Genomic DNA, 21451 nt, shown 5'->3' with positions numbered 1-21451 from the left:
ACTCGTCTAAATAATTAAGTAGCCCAGATGCTTGGTCTAAGTTCCATACAGTGCTGTTTCCTTTTTACACCTCCAAAGCATCACAGGACAGGAAATGAGAAAAGAGGTTCTAATGGAGCAGGAGGGAAAATGACTTCCTGACACAGCTAATACTCATCAAGGGTAGTCTTACCTGCCACAGCATTTTATGTAATGAGTTTACATCACAGTGTGTATCTATTGGTAAAAAAAGAGCTTAAAAGATCTAAATGCGTAACTCACATTTTGGCAATTTCAGATAGAAATGTGGCACCTGAATATTGACCTATAAAGTATCTTATTGCCTGCACAGGATTAGATTAAATGTGCTGGTCATGTGATCTCGGGGAGTTTTTACTCGCCACAGTCGCCACCAGCTTGCTCATCAGGGACAAACTTACTTTCATATTTATAGTGATCGCTTAGTTCATTGCTCAGGCTTAAGAAATAACAACGATGCCTTTGTTTTCATGAAATATCATTTTAAACAGATATTTATACGGCTCGAGAGATAAATCAAATGGCACAAAGCTAAACTTGTGAAAATAGCAATTAAGAACATGAAAATAATTATTTATTTTTTCATAAAGCAGTCATCTTAACATATTACACAGACAAACGGTATCTGTTTATCTGTGTAGCCAAAGCACTTCAAATGCTGCAATATTACCCTCTGTAGTGACGAAACTCAAAAGAACAGAAACACTGCTTTACATATGATCATAGCTCGGATACAAGCATTAAGTCTTCCGAACAAAATGTAACATGAAACAAGCCATGTAACAGGACAAAAGTGTTTAATTAAACAGTATTGATTAGAAGACAGCAGCTCAATAAAGCAATAATAAAGAAGGATGACATCATGCTGAAGAACAAACACTCAATCTGAGGCATGTATGGGTTTTTTATTCTGTAGTTGGTAGAGCAAGGTGTTGATCGATGAATTCCATGTGATGGCATTTTACACACATTTCACCCATGCTGCTGTCCATAACAGCTGGTAAGCCTTGGGAAAATTCCTACTGACTAGTTCATAGATTTGGGAGAAGGTCTGCAATGATTCCATGCCGTGTTAAAGAATATACTACACTTCCCTCTAACAATATGTCAATACATGTTGGTAGGTAGTCTGTTTTACTCTAAACTCTCTCTAGAACAAAATATGTGTGGATGGTATGAACTCAACTGGTATCCCATCCAGGGTGAATTCCTGCCTTACACCTAGTGTTCCTGTGAAAGGCTCCAGATACACCACGACCGTGACCAGGAAAATGTGCTTACTGAAAATGGTTGAATCTGTCATTCAGCATCATGGTAGCTGCACCATCGACCTTTGGAATGAAATGGCCTTCATACCTCACCTACATTAGTACCTAAAAGCTATAAATGTGGAATTGGATGCTCAAAAAGCAGATACCAATCTTATGATAAGGTGTCCACAGAATTTTGTCCACATAGTGTACACAATGATAATAACGTTGACTTATCATTTGACAGGCTGTAGACAGGATTTGGGAATATGTAGTACAGTTAAGAGCAATGGATGGCTTAAAAAAATATAGCTATAGCAGGCCATATTTCTTACATTTCAAACACACCCAGTTTTTGTTATTGGTTTGTTCACTTATTGTGTTCACCCGTATTATGCATCCCTTAATAATTTGTTGTTTTTAAAGTTTTGTCATGTATTTTGTTGCTTTGTATTTGCCTGTTGTATTTCAGCTGTACTTTGCATTAGGGTTATACTTAGCTTGACTCTGACCTGCCCTCCAGTGGACAAAGCTTTCATTTTCCAGATAAACAGAATGTACACAAGGTGAGTATGTGAATACTTACATAGCTGCCGTATTCACATAGGCATGTGTAATCACAGGTTATGTATCTTTGGCCTTAATGGTTAAAAGTTCATCGATAAAGACTAGAAGGTTGTGAGGTCAAATCCCAGGACTCTCAGAGAAACGACCTTAGACCTTTTAACAGCACCCTTAACCTTCAATTACTCAGATATAAGCTTGGATTAGATAGATTCTGCTTCAAATGTAATTTTATTTGGAAAAAGTGCCTTGCAACTTAATAAATGTGAACCTATGAGGGTTGTAAGATCTGATCAACAGCCCCTTATCTGATTACAGTCCGCTCTTTGAAACTCTTTTCTCAGTATCCTGCAGGCAGCCGAACCACTTCAGATGCATGCTCAAGAGTCAAGAGTCAAGAAGCTTTTATTGTCATTTTAACCATATATAGATGACGCATGAACACAGTGAAATAAGACAAGGTTTCTCTGGAATGCTGGTGCTACATAAAACAACATACAGCTACATCACACAACATAGATCTACATACAGAACTCAAAGTTAAGGACTAAAGTAAGTTGATGTTTTTGGAACGTTTGGGAGATTCCTTGCCTCCAAACACCTCGACAGTTGTTTGCAATACCACTGTTTTCTCTAGCCACCACTCCTTCTTCCTTCATCTCACCTCCCCACATCTTTTCCGCTTTATATTCGCTACTCATTTCATTTTACAGGTTTTTTTTAGCCTATTGTTTTTAAATTACGCCTGGAACAGATGTCTGAAGCAGAGGGACAATGTGAAAAAGACTTCATATTCCCATAGCTCATCGAGAGAGGTAAAGCAATAAAGCCTGTGTCAATGCCATTTTTCAGAATGACAGTTGAGTGAAAGAAAAAGCAGCACATGTTTAATACAGCCACTCCTGTTCACTGCTCACTAATTAACAGTCAGCAGTCTCTGGAGGCTGGGCAGAGAGAGAAGGGCTCGCTAAGAGCTACCAAAGTGTTACGCCTCACAAAGCCGAGCAGCAGGGTACACACTCGCATCATAACTCTAGGCCTCAGAAAAAGGCCCTGTTTAAAACACACATACAGACAAAAACACACACACACTCAAACCTCAAACCAGACATAATAAAAAATGCCAATGGTTTTTATATAAGAATCTCACATTTAACACAATTATTTAAATATAATTGGTTTATATCAGAATCCTACATTTAAGCACAGTGATAAAATAAAAATAAAATGGAAACGAAAGGATATGCTCTAAATCACCATTTAAATCTGACAAATCTCTCATATGCAAATGGTTTGGGTCTCATATCACAGATTAAAATGAATTACAATCTGACAAATAGGATTACACCAGGACATTTTAAGGTCGATATTTATGCTATTATTTGGCAGTACATTAAAAAGGTATAGTCTTGTGAAAGCTTGGGTAGTTTTTAGTTAAATATATGAATTTTATTTGCAGAAAAACATCACATCCCCATCTGTTCAGTGTTCCCTAATAAGCTATAAACTACAAAAGACTATAAAACCTGAATTCCATTTCAAGAATGGGAACCTTATAAAATAACAGGCAATATGAACAGAATATCTTCCTGTCTACAATAATTACAATTTATTGCATATCAAGGCAGTGGCATTACAGAATTCTATAATATATTATTACTAAAATATATATTACATTTATTATAATAATAACTTTCAACATTAAAATTAAGTTTTCTCAGTCTATACCAATCCAACCACAGATAGATGAGCGCTCTATACAAAAATCTCCCCTTACTCACAGCTATCACAAAGATGTCAGAATTTTTCATTTAATCAGATGTAACACCTGGCCGCATTATGCAACTTGTATCTGAAGTAAAATGGAATCCCACAGGACCAAATAAAAAGCAAAGTGGGTGGTTTTCACTCCCCTGATTTTAGTAGATTACAAGACAAATAAAAGCCACTTTCATTATAATGACAGGATACTGGGTGCTTTAGAGGCAGTGGGTGACATGATTACATTGCTCATCCTTAGTGCTTTATCTTATTTAGGGTCACTATGGTTTAAAGAACTTGTTTGTTTATGTTTTAATCTGAATTCCTTTGGGAGCAAATGGAATAAGTTAAAGAATATAATACCATAAATACTTTAAAACCTTTACAAAAATATTTTGTCTTCATGTTGTATGTGGAGTATGGTTTCATTAATAATAAACATATGTTTGCATAAAGCATCCATCTTTGTCTATGTTGATTAGAGTATTAAAAACTTGAAGAATTAATTTAAGGAACATTTAAAACAAATAAAAAATGTGCAAATAAATTATATTATATAATTAAAAATAAATATTTGTATCGATTGACAACCATAATATTATATATATATATATATATAATTTATACATAAATACATAGCTGAGAATCCAATCCAAGAAATTAAAGAATGTGCTCTCTGGGTTAATAAGAGAATGGAATAGTTAAGACATTGGAATTGGACATTGGAATGTAACGGGTTTAAATCTCAGTCCCACCAAGCTGCTACTGATGGGCCCCTTGAGCAAGGCACTTAACCCTCAACTGCTCACTTGTATAAATGAGATAACTCTGGATAAGGGATTCTTCCACTTGGTCATTTAAATCAGAGCAATACCGGCCAATAATGGGTGCTGGAGGTATGTGGAAGCAATGTCCTCTGGGTGTGCTGTGCTCTTCTGTTCAGCAGATGCACAAAAAGATGCAATGATTGATGTAGTGCTGCAGATGTGTAGCATGTGGTAGCCTTCATCCTCCGAAGTTGAAGTACAGTCCCTGTTTTCACATAGTAGTTTACCTGCATATTGATTAAATAAAAGGGACTTCTGAAATATCAAGATAAAGGATAAAATGTTGGGCTATGTAAATATTATTGTAATACTGATATATTTAGAGATTCCATGTTGCAGTACGAGCAATAGTAAGATGAATATACCATTTTTGTTGTAGTGTAGCTTTAAGCAATAACAGTAACACAAACACACCAGTTTATATAGCAGTACAGTAAATTGTACTAATAGTATTAATAACAACCATTAAGGACAGGATAGCTTTACTCCTGTGGGATAAACACTGTGTGGTATATTGAATTAAGAATGCAGACTGTTTAAGAGCACGTCCCATCATCCCTCAGACAGTGAGCGCTACAGCAGTGATCAACTCACAAAGCGCTCATGTAATCTTATTACAGCATGGTGCTTTATTACTGCAGTGTGTCTGAAAGGATCCGCTTAGGTCATGACACACAAGCCCATCCTCAGCTACAGGGGGGCAAGCAAGCAGCACACTGAGTGGGGGGAGTGAGTTTGTGTGTGTGTGTGTGTGTGTGTGTGTGTGTGTGTGTGTGTGTGTGTGTGTGTGTGATGGGATGTAATAGTACAGATTGACAGCATAATTATGGGCTGATGAAATTCGGGTTTTATTTTTGTGCCACGTGCACAACACATCTAGGACAAAGAGAGAATGTTAATAATTTTATGGCTCTTGTGCAGAATATTCCTTCTGATACAGCTTGACATCAGCACTTTTCTGAAACTCCTATTCATGCATTATTCTGGTTTGGAAAACTGTATTCAGAATAAAAGGAAAGAAATAGGAGGAGAGCAGGGAAAAATGCAAAATAAGTAAGAGAAAGAGAATAAAGAAAAAGTCAGAAAAATAGAGGAAGGAGGTGGATAGAGGATAAGGGAGAGAAAAAAAATGCTGAAGTGAAGATGAAAAAGAAAGAGCAATAAAAGGAGAAGGGTGTAGCTGGATGAATGAGCTTCAGAATGCTATAAAGCTGTGCAGGATTCTGGGATGTCTCTTTGAACTGGCATGTTTGAAGCTTCTTTTACCCTCCATTCTCACTCACACATCCACACACACACACACACACACACACACACACACACACACACACACACACACACACACACATACCTAGTACATGTATCCCAGATAAGATATCAAAGCTTCATCCTCTTCTCTGTGAAGGTTCCTTGCAGGTCTCATTAGAAAATATGTACCTCACATTGACTGAATTTTTCCCAAGAGATTTAAAACAACACTTTCTTCCTTCTGCCCGACAGTAAAAAACAATCCCTTCTAAAGCTGAACACACCACATGAATATTAAGTGGCAACATATCAAAGATATTCAGTTGGTCATGTAATTATATGTGTGGTACTCTGTGAAAGCCTATCAGATGCCATGCTCAGGCTCAAATTCTTTTAAACACAACATTGCTTGGCATTACACAGTTATAGAAGAGAAATGATTTAAAACTTTTCTATTTTGAGTCTGTTTTTTCTTTCCCTTTGACTCTGGATTGCACATTAAGGAAAATTTGAAGGAAAATTTTATATCCAGGTTTCTGTAAAGCTGCTTTCTGAATATGGCTAATGTTAAAAACACTATACAAATAAAACTGAATTAAATTGAGAGTCTCTGTGTTTTAATTCTTCCAAACTGCCAAAAATGGTGAAAATGGTGAAGTTTTGGGCAAAATGTTTATTTCCCTCGACTATACGATACACCATATGGTCAGAAAAATGTCACAGACAAATAGACACCTGATCATCACATTCATGTGAACACATTTGGGGAGAGCTGAAAGACCTTATGAGTGTAGGCCAACTTACCCAAATATCTCTCACTATTCTGGTTACTGAATGGGAAACTTCCCATAGCCACATTCTGAAATCCAAAATCCAAAATGTACAAGCTGTTATAGCATGCCACATGTCTAATATTGTGTTGGATCCTCTTCTGCTGCTAAAACCCGTCAAGCATTAACTGAGTTACAGTAGCTTGTCTGTTGGATCCGGCAAGCCTTTGCTCCCCAAGTGCCTCAATGAGCCTTGGCGCCCATGACCCTGTCGCCGGTTCACCACTCACTGTTCCTTCCTTGTACTACTTTTGATAGATCCCAAACATTGCAGAGTAGGAGATGCTCTAACCCAGTCGTCTGGCCATCACAATTTGCCCCTTGTCAAACTCGATCAAATCTTTATGCCGCTTGCCCATTTTTTTTGCTTCTAACACATAAACTTTGAGGACAAAATGTTCACTTGCTGTGTAATATAAAACATTTTATATCCACCCACTAACAGGTGCCATGATGAAGAGATAATTTGTGTTGTTCACATCACGTCATTATGTTATAATGTCATAATGTTATGCCTGGTATTTAGTCTCCTACTCTCAGGAACACAGTCAGTTATTACTTATAAAAGTACAAGTGTATTGGGACAATAAATTTGGACATCAAAATCAATATTATGTTGTAATACTGCCTAGTCTCATTAGATAACCATAATGTACTTTTTATATAGAGCCACAACTTGTAAATAATGTACAAAAGAGTGAACTGTCCTTCAGAGACTCATTCAAAATTCATAAACTTTGTAAAGGCAGAAGATGGCTTCAGTCTGTTTCTTGGCTCTGTAATCGCTTGTCACTTCAGCCGACCTCCTACATGAGTGACTTCTGTGTTGAATATTTCGAGTATGACAGTTCTTTGACTCGGCACTGTGGGTTTGTAATGAAGGAAGATGAACCGAAACGGCTGACAGGATGACGGCGGAATAAAGCTTCCTACCTGATATGTGTTGTCGAAGCTGTCATACATGAACCTTGTGATCAGAGATGTCTTTCCAACTGCAAGAGAACAAAGAGGGGAGATGAGTTAAAATGGCAGGCATTCAGAAGCAGACAGGCTCAGAGGCTTTCTGGGACGGCTGAGCATAACGACTGAATTGATTCGATGGAAGAGTGGTACAGAGCGTCATAAATCACACTACTGCCAAGGGACCTAATTAATGATTGCCAGGCTGACCAGAGGACTGACAGTGATTCCAAGAAGCATTCTGTAATTATAATGATGACCAATGCAACATCATTATTTTGGCAAAGGCAGAAATAACAATCAAGTCGAATTAACACAGAGGAAAGAAAATGATTTAATCAGTAAAATACACAGAGATTTTTGCATACTGTACATTTTATCAGTATAAAACAATTTATGTCATATATAGATAAAGGCACAAAAAATAATAATCGTAATATATATATTTTTATCAGTTGGTCTGGATAAGGAGATGAAGAGCATTTAACTGTTGAACATTTTTTTTTTTATCTTCCTGTGACCTAGCCTCTGATTAGAAATCTAATCAATATATATGCTGGTTATAGAGATATCTACAAAATAAAATCCCTATTAAACAAGCAGTGAAAGTTATTTGCATAACTGTCTGTCTGTCTGTCCGTTTGTCCGTTCGAATATCCCCCCTTTTATCAAGGAATTGCGTTTGCCACATACCAATTTGTTCAGCTGATTTTCCCGGTGTCTCGCAAATAGCAAGTATTATGTTGAAATAATAAAATTCATTAATAAAAAAAATAATGATTAATTATAAAAGGAAGTAAAATGTTTATACAGTACAGTACTGTATACATAAAATAGCATTTGAGCCCGTCACTTAATCTGAGACCTGAATGTCCCTAGAGATGAACTGAAAGGTTAAGAGAAATGTGAAAATAAACCTGTCACATAATGTCTCAGAACAGCACATAATTTATTACAATATCGCTAATGTACATATTTCCTACCACTTAATTTCTGTCTTATGGATCTGCCTGGAATCAGTAAACACCAAAAACAAACACACACACATAAACACACACATACACACAGACAGAGGTAGAGTTTGTTTAGAGCTTTGTTCAGAGCTACGGGCTGAGAGCTGTATTTTTTCCTGCTAACGAGAAATGGACTTCACAGTGAGTTAGCGATGCCACGCAGCTGCAGGTCACAAGTCATTTAAATGCTAATTTGTCCTAAGACACACAGATCCGTCTCTGTTCCACAGCATACACGCTTGAAGCGGGGTTCATCTAAAGCTTTTGAGTAAACACAGAAGTATGATTTTAGCCGTGCCGCGCTGCTCTTTCAAACAGAGCATGACTATTGATCTTAGGTGAACTGAGTGAGTGAGTGTGTGCGTGTATGTGTGTGTGCGCTTTCTCAGGGTGTGGTGCTCACAGTGGGGAGATAATGGCTTACCAGAAGAGCAGTCAAGCGAAGGATGCTGAGAGGAAGGGGACAGGATAGCAGTAAGAGAATCCTTAAGGATCACTTACTATAAATATGAGCAACCTTTCTGTGTTCTGAGCATGAAGCCCAGGGTGATCTTTCATCCACACTCACTTGTTCAAAAGAAATAATAACAACAGCAAAAAAAGATATTTGAGTTATGCTGAGTAATAAAACTCAACTGAACATAAAATCCTTCTGAGGCAGGTGGGACATTCATGCTTCATGACAATGAATTGTCCTGACAATGTCGCCTTCCCAGCCTTCTCTCTTAGGGTCGTCTTCATGGAGTCTGGAGGCACAAAGAACTCATACTGCGCATCTAATGGATGGTAGAGCAGCAGGCGTCTAATTTTAGTCCTGTTAAATATTTAATACTGTGTCATTTTCTGAAGTAGGAGGGCACATGACATTTTTTTCAGTTAATCACCCATGCTGGACAGAAGAGGGATGGCCCAATTCGGCAGGCAACATTTCCTCTGATAGATTGTTCAATTGCAGGACCGTGTTTCAGCCTCCCTTCAAGCTTAGCCATTAGCAGAACAGTGCTTTATAATGGATAATGAAATCTAGGAGAGAACATAATGGGGAGGACTTAAGTAATTCTAGGAAAATCAGTAAACACAAACCATGGTGTAGGAGTCGGAGCAGTAAATGAAATATTATCCATAGGCCATTATTTTTCCTTTATGCTTCAGCTAGAAGATATTTTGTATATAATTTTACTTTAGCATAGATGCCACACTGTTTATTTAAGACCTGATTGAAACAAAGTCAATCACGATCCACTAGTGAAGCCCACAGAACTTTTCCCTCTCTCAACAAAAGGGGCATTAGAATTCTCGGCAGGTGCCAGCATTTCCATTATTTCCTCCGCTTCCTTCACATTCGAGGTAACAGAGTTCATGCACAACCCGTCTCACTGACTGTGATGTGGGGTGAAACTCAAATGTGTCATTTGTTAGAACTCCACCGAGACTGAAAAGCAGCTTGTTAAAATTCTCTTGAGACGCTTTCTTCATCAAACAACACTCTCTAAGCTACACTGCATTTGTGACTTGGGATATGATTCTTTCTTTCTCAATGAGAGAATCTTCTCTTTCAGCTGCTCCCATTAGGGGTCGCCACAGCGGATCATCCGTCTCCATATCACCCTGTCCTCTACATCTGCCTCTTTCACACCAACTACCTGCATGTCTTCCCTCACCACATCCATGAACCTCCTCCTTGGCCTTCCTCTTTTCCTCCTACCTGCTGGCTCCATCCTCAGCATTCTTCTACCAATATAATTCATGTCCCTCCTCTGAACATGTCCAAACCATCTCAATCTCGCCTCCCTAACCTTGTCACCAAAACATCCTACATGCGCTGTCCCTCTAATAAACTCATTTCCAATCTTGTCCATCCTCGTCACTCCCAACAAAAACCTTAACATCTTCAGCTCTGCTACCTCCAGCTCCACCTCCTGTCTTTTACTCAATGCCACTGTCTCTAATCCATACAATTTCTCAATGAGAGAATAATTTTTAATAATCTTCACTGTAAAACATTAATCCTGTTTATTTTAGATATCATTTAGATAGTAAAATTTGACCATTGAATGGTTCAAAGAGTACGAATGGTTTTGTTGTCTTGACAGTAACTGGACTATCCATCATCCATTCACAATTCATTAGTTGACACATTTTCCTCATATGATTATTACTAAATAGTTTTCTGTGCCCAATTTAGTTAATGAACAAATGTTATGTGTTTACTATGATTCTTGAAGTTTATTCCTATTAAATACAGGCAAAATATTTTATTCAAGTATATTTAGATATTCAGTTATTAATTGTAGTAACCATTCTGCTCCCTGTTTAATGTTCCTTGATTACAATAAATTGTCCATTGGTAAAACTGGTTAAAAGCAAAGGAACAGAAAAATACCATTTTGGCCATGATGCTGCCATATCAAGTCAAGTTTATTTATATAGCGCTTTTCACAACAGACATTGTTTCAAAGCAGCTTTACAGAAAAGCAGCTTTACAGAATATAAGGGATCTATGGTTGTGAACTGAAACACAAGCAATTTTGGCTAGAAAATATCTATAGAGATTGTTGTGCTACTCCACCTGTATCTGATGCTGTAGCTGGTGGCCATAAAAATAGTGTGCAGAGTGTGAAGAAAAAATAAATCTGAAGAATTATATGCCTATTTCACACTTGTGCCAGGTTTTTTATCCTTGTCATTATGGCATAATCATTTCTGTAATATGAAACAAATAAATAAATAAGAATATAATTTAGTTTAAATTGTGTTTGTTCTCTTCTATCTACTTATTTTAGAATAGAAAAGAGACATCTAATGGTTTGAAGCATTTTTTAAATAATAGTTCATTCCAGAGGATTTCGGACCACTTGAACTCCACATAAATCAATGGCAAATTGTGCCTTTGCACACAGGGGCACTGATATGCTAGAACAGATTTATACTAAGTCTTTTAGTCCCATTGAAAGGAGATTATAATTCTACAGCATACGATTCCAAATTGTGTCATATATGGGTGTGATGATAAGGCATCCCCAAACCACATACAACAGCATGATGCAATGGTAGTGCAGAGTAGCATAATGTAATACTAGTGTTATTTATTTCTGAATTCCACCACCTGCTAAACTGCACACATCAACATCATCAATACATTAGTTGTATCCTTGAGTTGGGTCCCACCTCAAGAAAAATATGAACGTCAAAGAGTAGATGCTGACCCATGTAGAGATGTACCAGCGCCATTTGGATCCCACTGCATGAAGAGTTTTGACATTGGACTTCTTTGAATGTTTAAAGGCTCTGGCATGGAGGAGTTGGTGTTGGATCTATAATGATCTCAGATGTTGATTTATTTTATAAGCTGCTCAGTTGTTCCTGGTTCCACAATGTCAACTGGCTATATAAGACTATAGAAAGGACATTACTCATAATCACACACTCTGGTGCTCATGGTAGTTGTCGCTCTCCGGTGTTTTGTATTGTTTTAGGATTTATAATCACACTCTGATATCACGCAAATGAGGATGATTCCCCTTTTGAGTCTGGTTCCTCTGAAAGTTTCTTCCTCATACCATCTAAAGGAGTTTTTCCTTGCCACAGTAGCCCCAAGCCTGCTCATTAGAGATAAATAACACATAATTCACTTTAATTCTTAAGTTCTGAAAAAGCTGATTTGAGACAACGTCCTTTGTAAAAAAAAAGCGCTATAGAAATAAACATGAACTTGAACATTATGGCTTCAAGTAATAAATGCATTTTTTTTAAAAGTTGAATAGATTTTGTTTGTAAGGATGTCAGACAAACTTTTTAATGACTGATTTCTCTAAGATACAGTGATATACTGTAGAAACAGTAACTAAACTAAACAAAATACATACAAATGCAGCTAATTGTATGTTGAGTATAAATTTGGATAAAAAAAAAATTAAAGCTCATAGCCAAAATGTTTAACAGAGCCACACAAAATCAGTGAAAAATTAACTACTCTCTCATTTCCAGATTTATGAGTGTACTTAGCTAGCTAACTAGATCATCATACTTAGGGGTTTAATTACATAAGCTACTATTTTCCAGTCTAGTTAATTATATTTTGTGCAAGCTATAGATTGGGGCTCTCGCTTGACTATAGTGCTAGTTAATAAATGATTGAAATACTGAAAAAAATAACTGTAATATTTCCACCTTCTGTCCTGTCTTAAATTTTTTGTTCCTCAAGCCAAATTGTGAGCAGAGTGCTTATAACAACAATGTCTGTCAGCTGTGCATATCACCTTAAAATGAACCCACAGTACTGTTAATTAAAAAAGATTATCCACAGAGCACTTATCAGTCTGACTAATTATCTTCATTTGGGCCCTCTTTTTGTTCCTCTATCTGTTGGGATCTCATTTAGCACACTAATTAAAGATTATGCTAATGAACATGTTCTTATTTATCAATACCTGTGTATGTTTGCAAAAGGAGGGTCAACTGACTCTCTGGGTAAGCGAGTAGAAGGTTAAACATGTTTGCATTTGACTTTATTCCAGAAAAGAAATGGGAGACACTCTCTATGGCACAGAAAACTGTGCAACGCAGAACACAGAGGATGTCTCAGATGTATCCATGGAGACGGTTACCGTTTCTTGATCACTCTGTGCCATCTCTGTTTTCTTTCTTCTGCAGCACTTAGCTCACGTTATACCTTTTATTCCTTAGACTGTGAAGAGGGTTCACACTGGACCGGAAGGGTTGAAAAAAGGCCTTGAGAAACAATTAAAGGGCCATTATTCCAACAGGCTCTCAAGTCAGCAGTTAAGGCCATCAAGGCAGAGGATGTGGCTCACTGGAGAGCATGGGCCATGTAGAAGTGATGAAAATTCTCTACCTCTTCATCTTACATGTTGTGATTCTGTCACTGAGCCCCAGAAAGGGTTCAATCTTAAAGTGGCAGCTGGTGGCAGGAAGTACTTGCAAGCTCTCCACAAGAATGCCTAATTCCTCAAACCTACTCTGTTTCCTGAATTCCAATACTATGTTTTACATCGCTTTCATGGCTCTAGGGTTTGCATCAAACAGGAAACCACAGGTTGTCACTTGTAGGACAAGGGATGGGAATGTAGCAAGATGGTGAGTGTAGCTTAACAGGAAATTCTTATTTCTACAAAGTATGCAGTCATATTGGCTTGTTAGTAGAGTAAAAGATTGTTAATAATCTCATACAGTTAAAACTGGGGGCTACATGAAACAAAATATAAAAACGTTTTGATAACTATTAACTCCTGACTAACAAAGTTTTAGCTTAATATTATTTTTAGGCAATATTTGTACCAGCAAACATAATGATATACTAAGTGCTAAGGATAAGGTTGTCTATCAAAACTCTGTAAATTCAAATACACTATGTAAATGTGGTAAAATAATATAGTAATATAGTATCTTTTCAAATATTCTTTTATTGGTTCTTAGACTTAATTGCTCTTTATAGGCTGAATTTACTGGGACATGCAGCAAAATATACCTTTTATACACCTTAAGGATTAAAAATCTAAAGAAATTAGAATACAGGCATGTGCTAAATCAATCCCTCCAGCACCAATAAACCTACTATAATCTCCTCCTCTGATGTTGCACACTAGATAAAAATAGTGAAGATGGTAGGAGTTGTGGAGGAGAAGGCAATATGTATCAGAAACCTCAGAGTAGTTCCAACTTCAACAGGCACAGTATGGCGAAAAGTTTTGGGACACCTGACTGTCACATTCATATGTGGTTCTTTTCCTAACTGTTGCAACAAAGCAGGAAGCACAGATTTGTCTAGAACATATTTGCATGCTATAGCATCACATTGTCTCTTCACTAGAACTTCAATATGCCAGGGTTTATGTAGAAGCAACCAAGTGGATTCAGTCCCACTGAACACTTTTGGGATAATTTAAATGTTAACTGCAGCCTAGGCCACCTCACCAAACATTGATCTTAGTTATGCTTTTGCAGCTGAATTAGTGTGAATCCCCATAGCCATGCTCCGTGTATGAAAGTAATTATAAATTTGCAGCTAAATAGTGTATACAAAGCAGTTTTACCTGTTTTGCCATGGTAGATTGTTTTAAAATAAAATATACCTTTATTCGTCCCACAGTGGGGAAATTTCGCTCATCCACTGGTGCCCCATACGCTGCCCCTCTCATTTGCATGTGTTGCACCATGAACATGTACTAAATGATGCTTGTGGTTACTTGGAGTGTAATGCAATGGTAACATATGCATTTGTATCAGTACCTCTTGTATTAAGTACCTCTTTTTTTTATCGATTTTTGTATTCAGACATAAACTGAAAGTGTGCATTTTTCTAGATTTTTTAAGTTGTAGTTGGGGTTGGAATTTTGCCGCAACCCTCTTCACAAACTTCCATGAGTCGTTCGTTTTCGGTATATGCATTTATGGTGCATAACTGTATTTTAATGCATGGATCAGAATAAAGTATTTGCATTCACTTACACCCCTCGGAAATGGATATGTGTGGTAGCCATATTGTATTAGTGTACGTCCTAGATAAAAGCAAGCATAACTCTAGCCATAAAGAACTCTTTCTTTTGTTTTAGCTCTCTAGCATTATTCAATCAGATCTCCAATGGCTCATCTAATGAACTTTAGTTTATTTGATGCCATTATAAAAGAGTGGATGTGTGCCAGGAATTAAACCACGCCAACAAGGGATCCTGGTTTGCTGTCATGAGTATGATTATCTGCTGACTTTTCTAGATGTCTAAGAGCTGTAACCTACTTTTCTGCTGTTCGAAAGAAAAAAACCATTTTAGTCGTAGTGGCTCCAGGCTTGGTTCTGTATTGCTACAGAGGCAGCGTGAATTTGTGGTCTCAGACCACACATAGACCCCCACCTTAATGCACACACAAACCCATCCAAGCAGTGCATGTCCCATTTGCACAGTATGTCTGAGATGGAACTCTGAGAGCCCTAAATCCAATTAGAGGCTGGCTAAATGACTAGCCATGCCATTTGTTACCCTAGAAAAATGGAACAGAAAGTGTGATAGTATCTAGAAGTGTGACCCAGATAGGAGAAAGAGTGAAGGCCACTGAAAATCAATGTTTCTGAGCCCGAGATAGATAGCTTCCTTTTACAGCCTTAGCAAACACCTGTGCAAGGGGTCAGGACCATAAAGCAGACTCTAAACTAACAGACGTTACATTAAAAGAGCTCACCAGTGACATGAATTAACACCCACCCAGGCGGAAAATTGTGCCGTCGTCTCGAGTGCCATAAAACCACACCATTTTAATAGACCTCATGGTGACTCAAGAAGACACAGCATAGGAATGGGTCTGTATTTAGGAAATATCACATGAGCCTAGAAATCACAATTCCTGGTTAAACTCATGATTTAAGATAGAACAATGTTATAAACTGGAGCTAAAAACAAACATTTTTCTAAAGAAAAAATTTTTAAAAACAACCATCAGTGGCAACCATTGACATAGATCACATTTACCATGAACAAATCATGAATTACAAAAATGGTGTTTTCAAAGTGTACCATGTGAAAGCGGTTTTAAATAGCTGCATTAGCAAAAAAGTGAGCATTACATCAGCAAACAAAAGGTACAGGCTGCCTGAATGCACAACATAGTTTACTGTGCTTGGGTACCTGCTTGTTGAATGTCTTGCTTCATGTTTTGTCTCGTTTTAGTAACAAAAAATGGTACATAAACATGGACATGTCTGTGGCGTTAGTGCAAATGTGTTGTCAGGTGTAAAGCATACTTCAACATTTTGGTCCCAAACTCCTTTAAACTATATGTTTATAGTTTGCTGCTGACTGCAGTCATTGCTGTGTTTAATGAGCTAGTATGTCAGCATGCTAGCACATTAGCTTATGAACAACAGCATGTTTAGAAGAAGAGTGACTTCATAACAACTTGACCAAGCCTACACTTCTTCCTTTAAAGAACATCATACCTTTCTCACAAATCAGAATAGGCTAAGGTGGTTTAAAATGACCTTAGCCTTTCCTAATTTGGGAGAAAGGAATTATTTTCAGAGGCAGGAATGTGGGCTTGAGGAAGTTGTTTACTTGTTTATTTCACGCATGTAACATAAGCCGATTTTTAAATATGATTACTTTCTTTATTAGGCAAGCTGATACATAAACATCTCAAACCAAGAGCCTCTTTTTGAAAAAATATGACACAACAAGCTATACCATTACACCCCTAGCTGTTTCTTTAACAATCTAAAGCTCTGTTTTAAGCATTAAAAGTATTGATGCATTAAACACAAATCAGATGAGTATTTCTATGCTTGTGGCACTATAAAGAAGCAAAACGACCAAGAAATCGCTTGAAAATCATTTCAAAATGATTCACATTCTGTCTGTGAAAATATAAGGAATATAATTGAATTGTAATGTTTCCTTGTTTTAATTAATTCAAGTTTCATGTGCATGATCCTTATTCAGTTAAACAGCTGCTCTTGATGAAAGAAATGAGAATCGCCATTCTCATATCCGTATTACAAACTTTGATCAGCTCAGGAATGTTCATTCAAAATGCATGTATTCAAATGGCATTAATGTAACTCTCACATAGCCCTTTTTCCATTGTTGTCTCCTTTAATCCTACACAATGGATATTTTTAATAATATTAATAATGGATATGATTAAAGTGCATAAGTGCAGATAAAAAAAACCCCAACAACAACACAATAGAAACCCACATGAACTGTGTAATGGTTTTAATGAAAACTGTAATGTTCCCTGTGGGTCTCTACTGGTAATTAGTTGCTATGTATTGGAATGTTATGTCTAATGGATAACTTTGTAGGTATCTACTTAAAACTATTAGAGAGGATTTCTTTGTTTTGATGATAATGATTTGATGATGTCCTAATTGTCTCTAATTGTGTCAAATAGATACCAAAATGTGAACAGCAAGTTCCTACAGGTGTTCGACTGTGTCAGTAAATTATTGGGGTTTTACTGGCATTAAGCATCCTCATGGTTTCTTTGTTTTGATGAAAAACAAAAAAACGACATCATGGAAATAGAAAATTTTTTAATGATTAACCGCTGATGGTATAAGTAGTGGAAACCATTCAAATTCCTGTGACGATTTCTATTGTGTGTGTGCGTGTTTTTTTTTTTTTTAAACATGGAGAATGTAGAGCCATTTTAATTCATAAGAATACATTTATTTAGATGGTGTGAATAACTGGACAGCTGGCTACTGTGAGCCCATGCAGAAAACAGCTAACAAAATCTTCTTAAGCAGATGACTATATAATAATATAAACAATTACACAGATGATAGTTTGGCTTTATACTATACAGTGATTTATAATAGTGATGGTGTCTGAATGCATATATAGATGTTGAATTTTGAGACAGATGACATAGAGGTGAACATGTTCCAAAGTGATCACATGAAACAGCAGGACACTGAAGACCGTTTATCATCAAAATGTGGAATGTTAAAGCATCCAAGAGTTTCACCTGGCTTAAACCCCACTGAAAGCATATTTCACATACTGGATACAAAGACTGATGGCCTGCCTAAATGCATTTTTCTTTTTTTCAAGCATAATTAAGTCACATTCTGGGCAAAAACGTTGCGTGTTATGCATAAAATTGATGTACAAGCTTAAACAAACAGTTTAAACTCAGTGACTTCTCCTCTGCCTTTGCATTTGATGGAGAATATGACTCAAAGTGTAAAGTCAGCACAAACAAAGGTTGGAGAGAAGGTTAGAAAGTACGGCTACATTTTCCATTCGATGTATTTGGGTAATTACTTGCAGCCAGTTTTCATGATGTTTAGCAATTTACAAACATTTACAAAATATCATATGACCCATAGCCAACTTGGTTTAATTGTACAATTACACAAAGGTTCTTTTGTATGCAGCATCTCTGCATTAAATTATTACAGTTCACCTGTTCAAGATTCTTTTATTAAGAAAAGATAATTTTATTGAGAAAGTCAAGGCGCTATTTTCCTCACATAACTTGCATTTCCTTACTCTTGCGCTTTCTAACAGCTCTGAAGTTGCCCCTTCCCATGACATCAGCATTTAAACAGCAATTCAAGCTTCATGCATAGCACATTTAGAATGTGGATCCAGGCAGAGTTTGCATGAGGAGCAAACATAATTTCAGACACGTTGTGAATGCATTTTGCAGCCACATCAGTCTTCATTTTATTCTGCCCTCTTGACATGCATTCATACATAAAACCCCACAGCAGAGCTCAAGACTAAAACAGAAGAAGGATGAAGAAAATGCTTGCATTGCAGTCCAACCAGGTAAAATAATGATGATAATTGTACAATGCCATTTGTTTTGATTGTGTAAAATGTAATTATTTGTGTAAATGATGATCACAGAGATTTCTGCTATAAAAATGTATCCTCCATCTCCTCCCATGCTAATTCTTCCAATAAACAGCAAAAGGAGTGAAAGACTGTTTCATCTTGACATTTGGGTAAATCAATATCTGCAAAGTCTGCCACTTATTGATCACCATTAACCTCTAATTAAGGTGCAGAGAGGTGTTGCTCTCTCTTAGCAACTGGGAATAGACAATGTTTTGAGGAGCTCAGTCACCACAGCAAGCATTTTCTTTAACACAACAACAAAGTTTAAGAATGGTAGTAAATTGGAGACTATATGTATAATTTCATATAGCAGTTTTGCTTCCAGTGCATGTTGAATAGTAAGTGTGTAATGGATTGACAATAATTGCAATTGTGTCTGTATCTATTTAGTACTGTAAATACTTTCGTCCGTATTAAGGTTTACAGAGGGTGTGGTCTAAACTGTTAATTCATTTAGCAATTGATATTTCTATCTATTTATCACCCTATAAATCAATCTATATATTAATGTATCTATCAATCAATATACCAATATATCATCTATTTATCCATTCATTTGTTTAAATCTGAACCCTACATGGAAACAAAAAAAAAAAACAGGGATAGGAATTATCATGACATAAAGACCAGAAAATGTCACTGAAACCTTTTCCTGCTACATAGTTGAGAAGCAATTCTGATTCTGATTCAATATGAGGTTCTGTTTTTGTGCTATTTTGCTTTAGTGCACATATAATTTCATTTATTAATGAAAGTGAGCTCAATACTCAATTGTTCATTCTGAATAATGATTTTGTGTTTGCATGCCTAATTTATATCACTGGTAGGTTTTGCAGTAAGCATTGCATGCTGTGTCACTACAACAACAAACATTGTATCTAATTACTTTTATGTATGATTAAACACCATGCTGTTTGAGCTCAAAATGAGCAACACTGGGTACAATAGGTACTGTACTTTTTTGTTTTAAAAAATTCATCCTGGTTGATGTAACCGTGACCACAACCTGATACTGTCAGAGAACGTGCGTGTGACTGGTTGAGTGAGGACCCAAATGCAGGATGCGACAGGGTTAAGGAGAAAACAGGCTTTAATAAAGACACACTGAGCAATGGGGCAAGGCAAAAACACAGTAAAAAAAAAACAGTCCAGGGTCTGAAACACAGTCAAACAGTGTGATGTAGGGAAGACAAAAACAAAGACAAAAAAAAAAAAACAGTCCAGAGTTCAAACCAGAGCAGAGCAAAGCAGAACAGGGTCAAGATCAGGATCCAGGATCAGAATTCAGAATTCAGGATCCAGGATCAGGATCGGGATCCAGAGCAGGCAGGGTGGCAAGAATAATCTCAGCCAGTAAATATAATATTATATATATATATATATATATATATATATATATATATATATATATATATATATATATATATATATATATGGCTCGGGAAAAACGGCACGATGGCGGGAAGTGCGCACCGTGTGCCCGGAAGATCCTGACAGATACTGTTTATGCACTTTTCTGGTTACAAGCTCCAGGATCTTGAAGGTTTCACAGGACTAGCTTTCAGGATTTCTGTGTATTCAAACACATTATGTAACAGTCAGAAGGAAAAACAATACCAATCTGTATAGGACCTACATAACCGATGGCAAGAATTCATTGTGTATAGAAAAATTTCATCATATTATTTCTAAAATCATATTGTCTGGTTAGAGCCAGTAAATAATGTGTTCCTTTTCAAATCTTGTTTCCTTCCTCATCATTTTAAGAAATTTTCTAAAGACTATCACCACTGGTTCCTCAACAGAGATCCAGAGCTACACCCAGAATTCCTTGAAGCTGCGTTGTGACAATACCTGTGTTAAATATACAAATAGTATACACCGATCAGGCATAACATGATGACATTATAACATTATGAATGGTGAGTGAATAACACTGATCATCTCTTTATAATGACATCTGTTATTGGGTGGGATATATTAAACTGCAAGTGAACATTTTGTCCTAAAAGTTGATGTGCTAGAAGCAGGAAAAATAGGTAAGCGTAAGGATTTAAGCGAGTTTGAGAAGAGCCAAATTGAGATGGCTAGCCGACTGGTTCAGAGCATCTCCAAAACTGCAGCCCTTTTGGGGTGTTTCTGGTCTGCAGTGGCCAGTATGGATCAAAAGTAGTCCAAAAAAGGAAAAGTGGTGAACCAATAAACAGGGTCATCAAATCTCATCAAATCAAATCTTATTGATGCACGTGGGGAGCGGAGGTTGTCCCATGCGGTCCGATCCAAAAGACGAGCATCTGTAGCTTAAATTGCTGTAGAAGTAGATGCTGTTAATGCATAATGGGTCAGCAAATGGTGGACAAAACAATATTAGGCAGGTGGTCATAATATTATGCCTGTTCAGTGGCCCTGAAGTACTGCCTGGTCAAAGTATATTGCTATACACTAATATATTCCACCATTCAAATAGAATCAGATTAAATCTCAGCATTATTACACACCCCAATCTCCATTACATTGTCATATCATTAGCATATGGAAATAAATCTTCCACAGCACTGTTTGTCAGCTGGACAATGCTGCTGTGAGTTAGCGTTATTTTTTGTGATTTGTTGGCATTTT

General features: G+C 36.9%; 1 protein-coding gene across 1 annotated transcript in view; it reads right to left on the bottom strand.

Annotated features, from left to right (window-relative positions):
• Nucleotides 1–21451, bottom strand: part of rab6ba (RAB6B, member RAS oncogene family a) — an 82506-nt gene that overhangs the window by 33216 nt on the left and 27839 nt on the right. The window contains exon 2 of the mRNA XM_046854963.1: nucleotides 7432–7490. Within this exon, the coding sequence (XP_046710919.1) occupies nucleotides 7432–7490 (59 nt within the window). The remainder of the gene's footprint in view (nucleotides 1–7431; nucleotides 7491–21451) is intronic.

This window comes from Silurus meridionalis, chromosome 1, assembly GCF_014805685.1.
Source record: "Silurus meridionalis isolate SWU-2019-XX chromosome 1, ASM1480568v1, whole genome shotgun sequence".
Taxonomy (NCBI): Eukaryota; Metazoa; Chordata; class Actinopteri; order Siluriformes; family Siluridae; genus Silurus; species Silurus meridionalis.
Note: the sequence above shows the minus strand (reverse complement) of the source record. Positions and strands in the feature narration are given on the sequence as shown.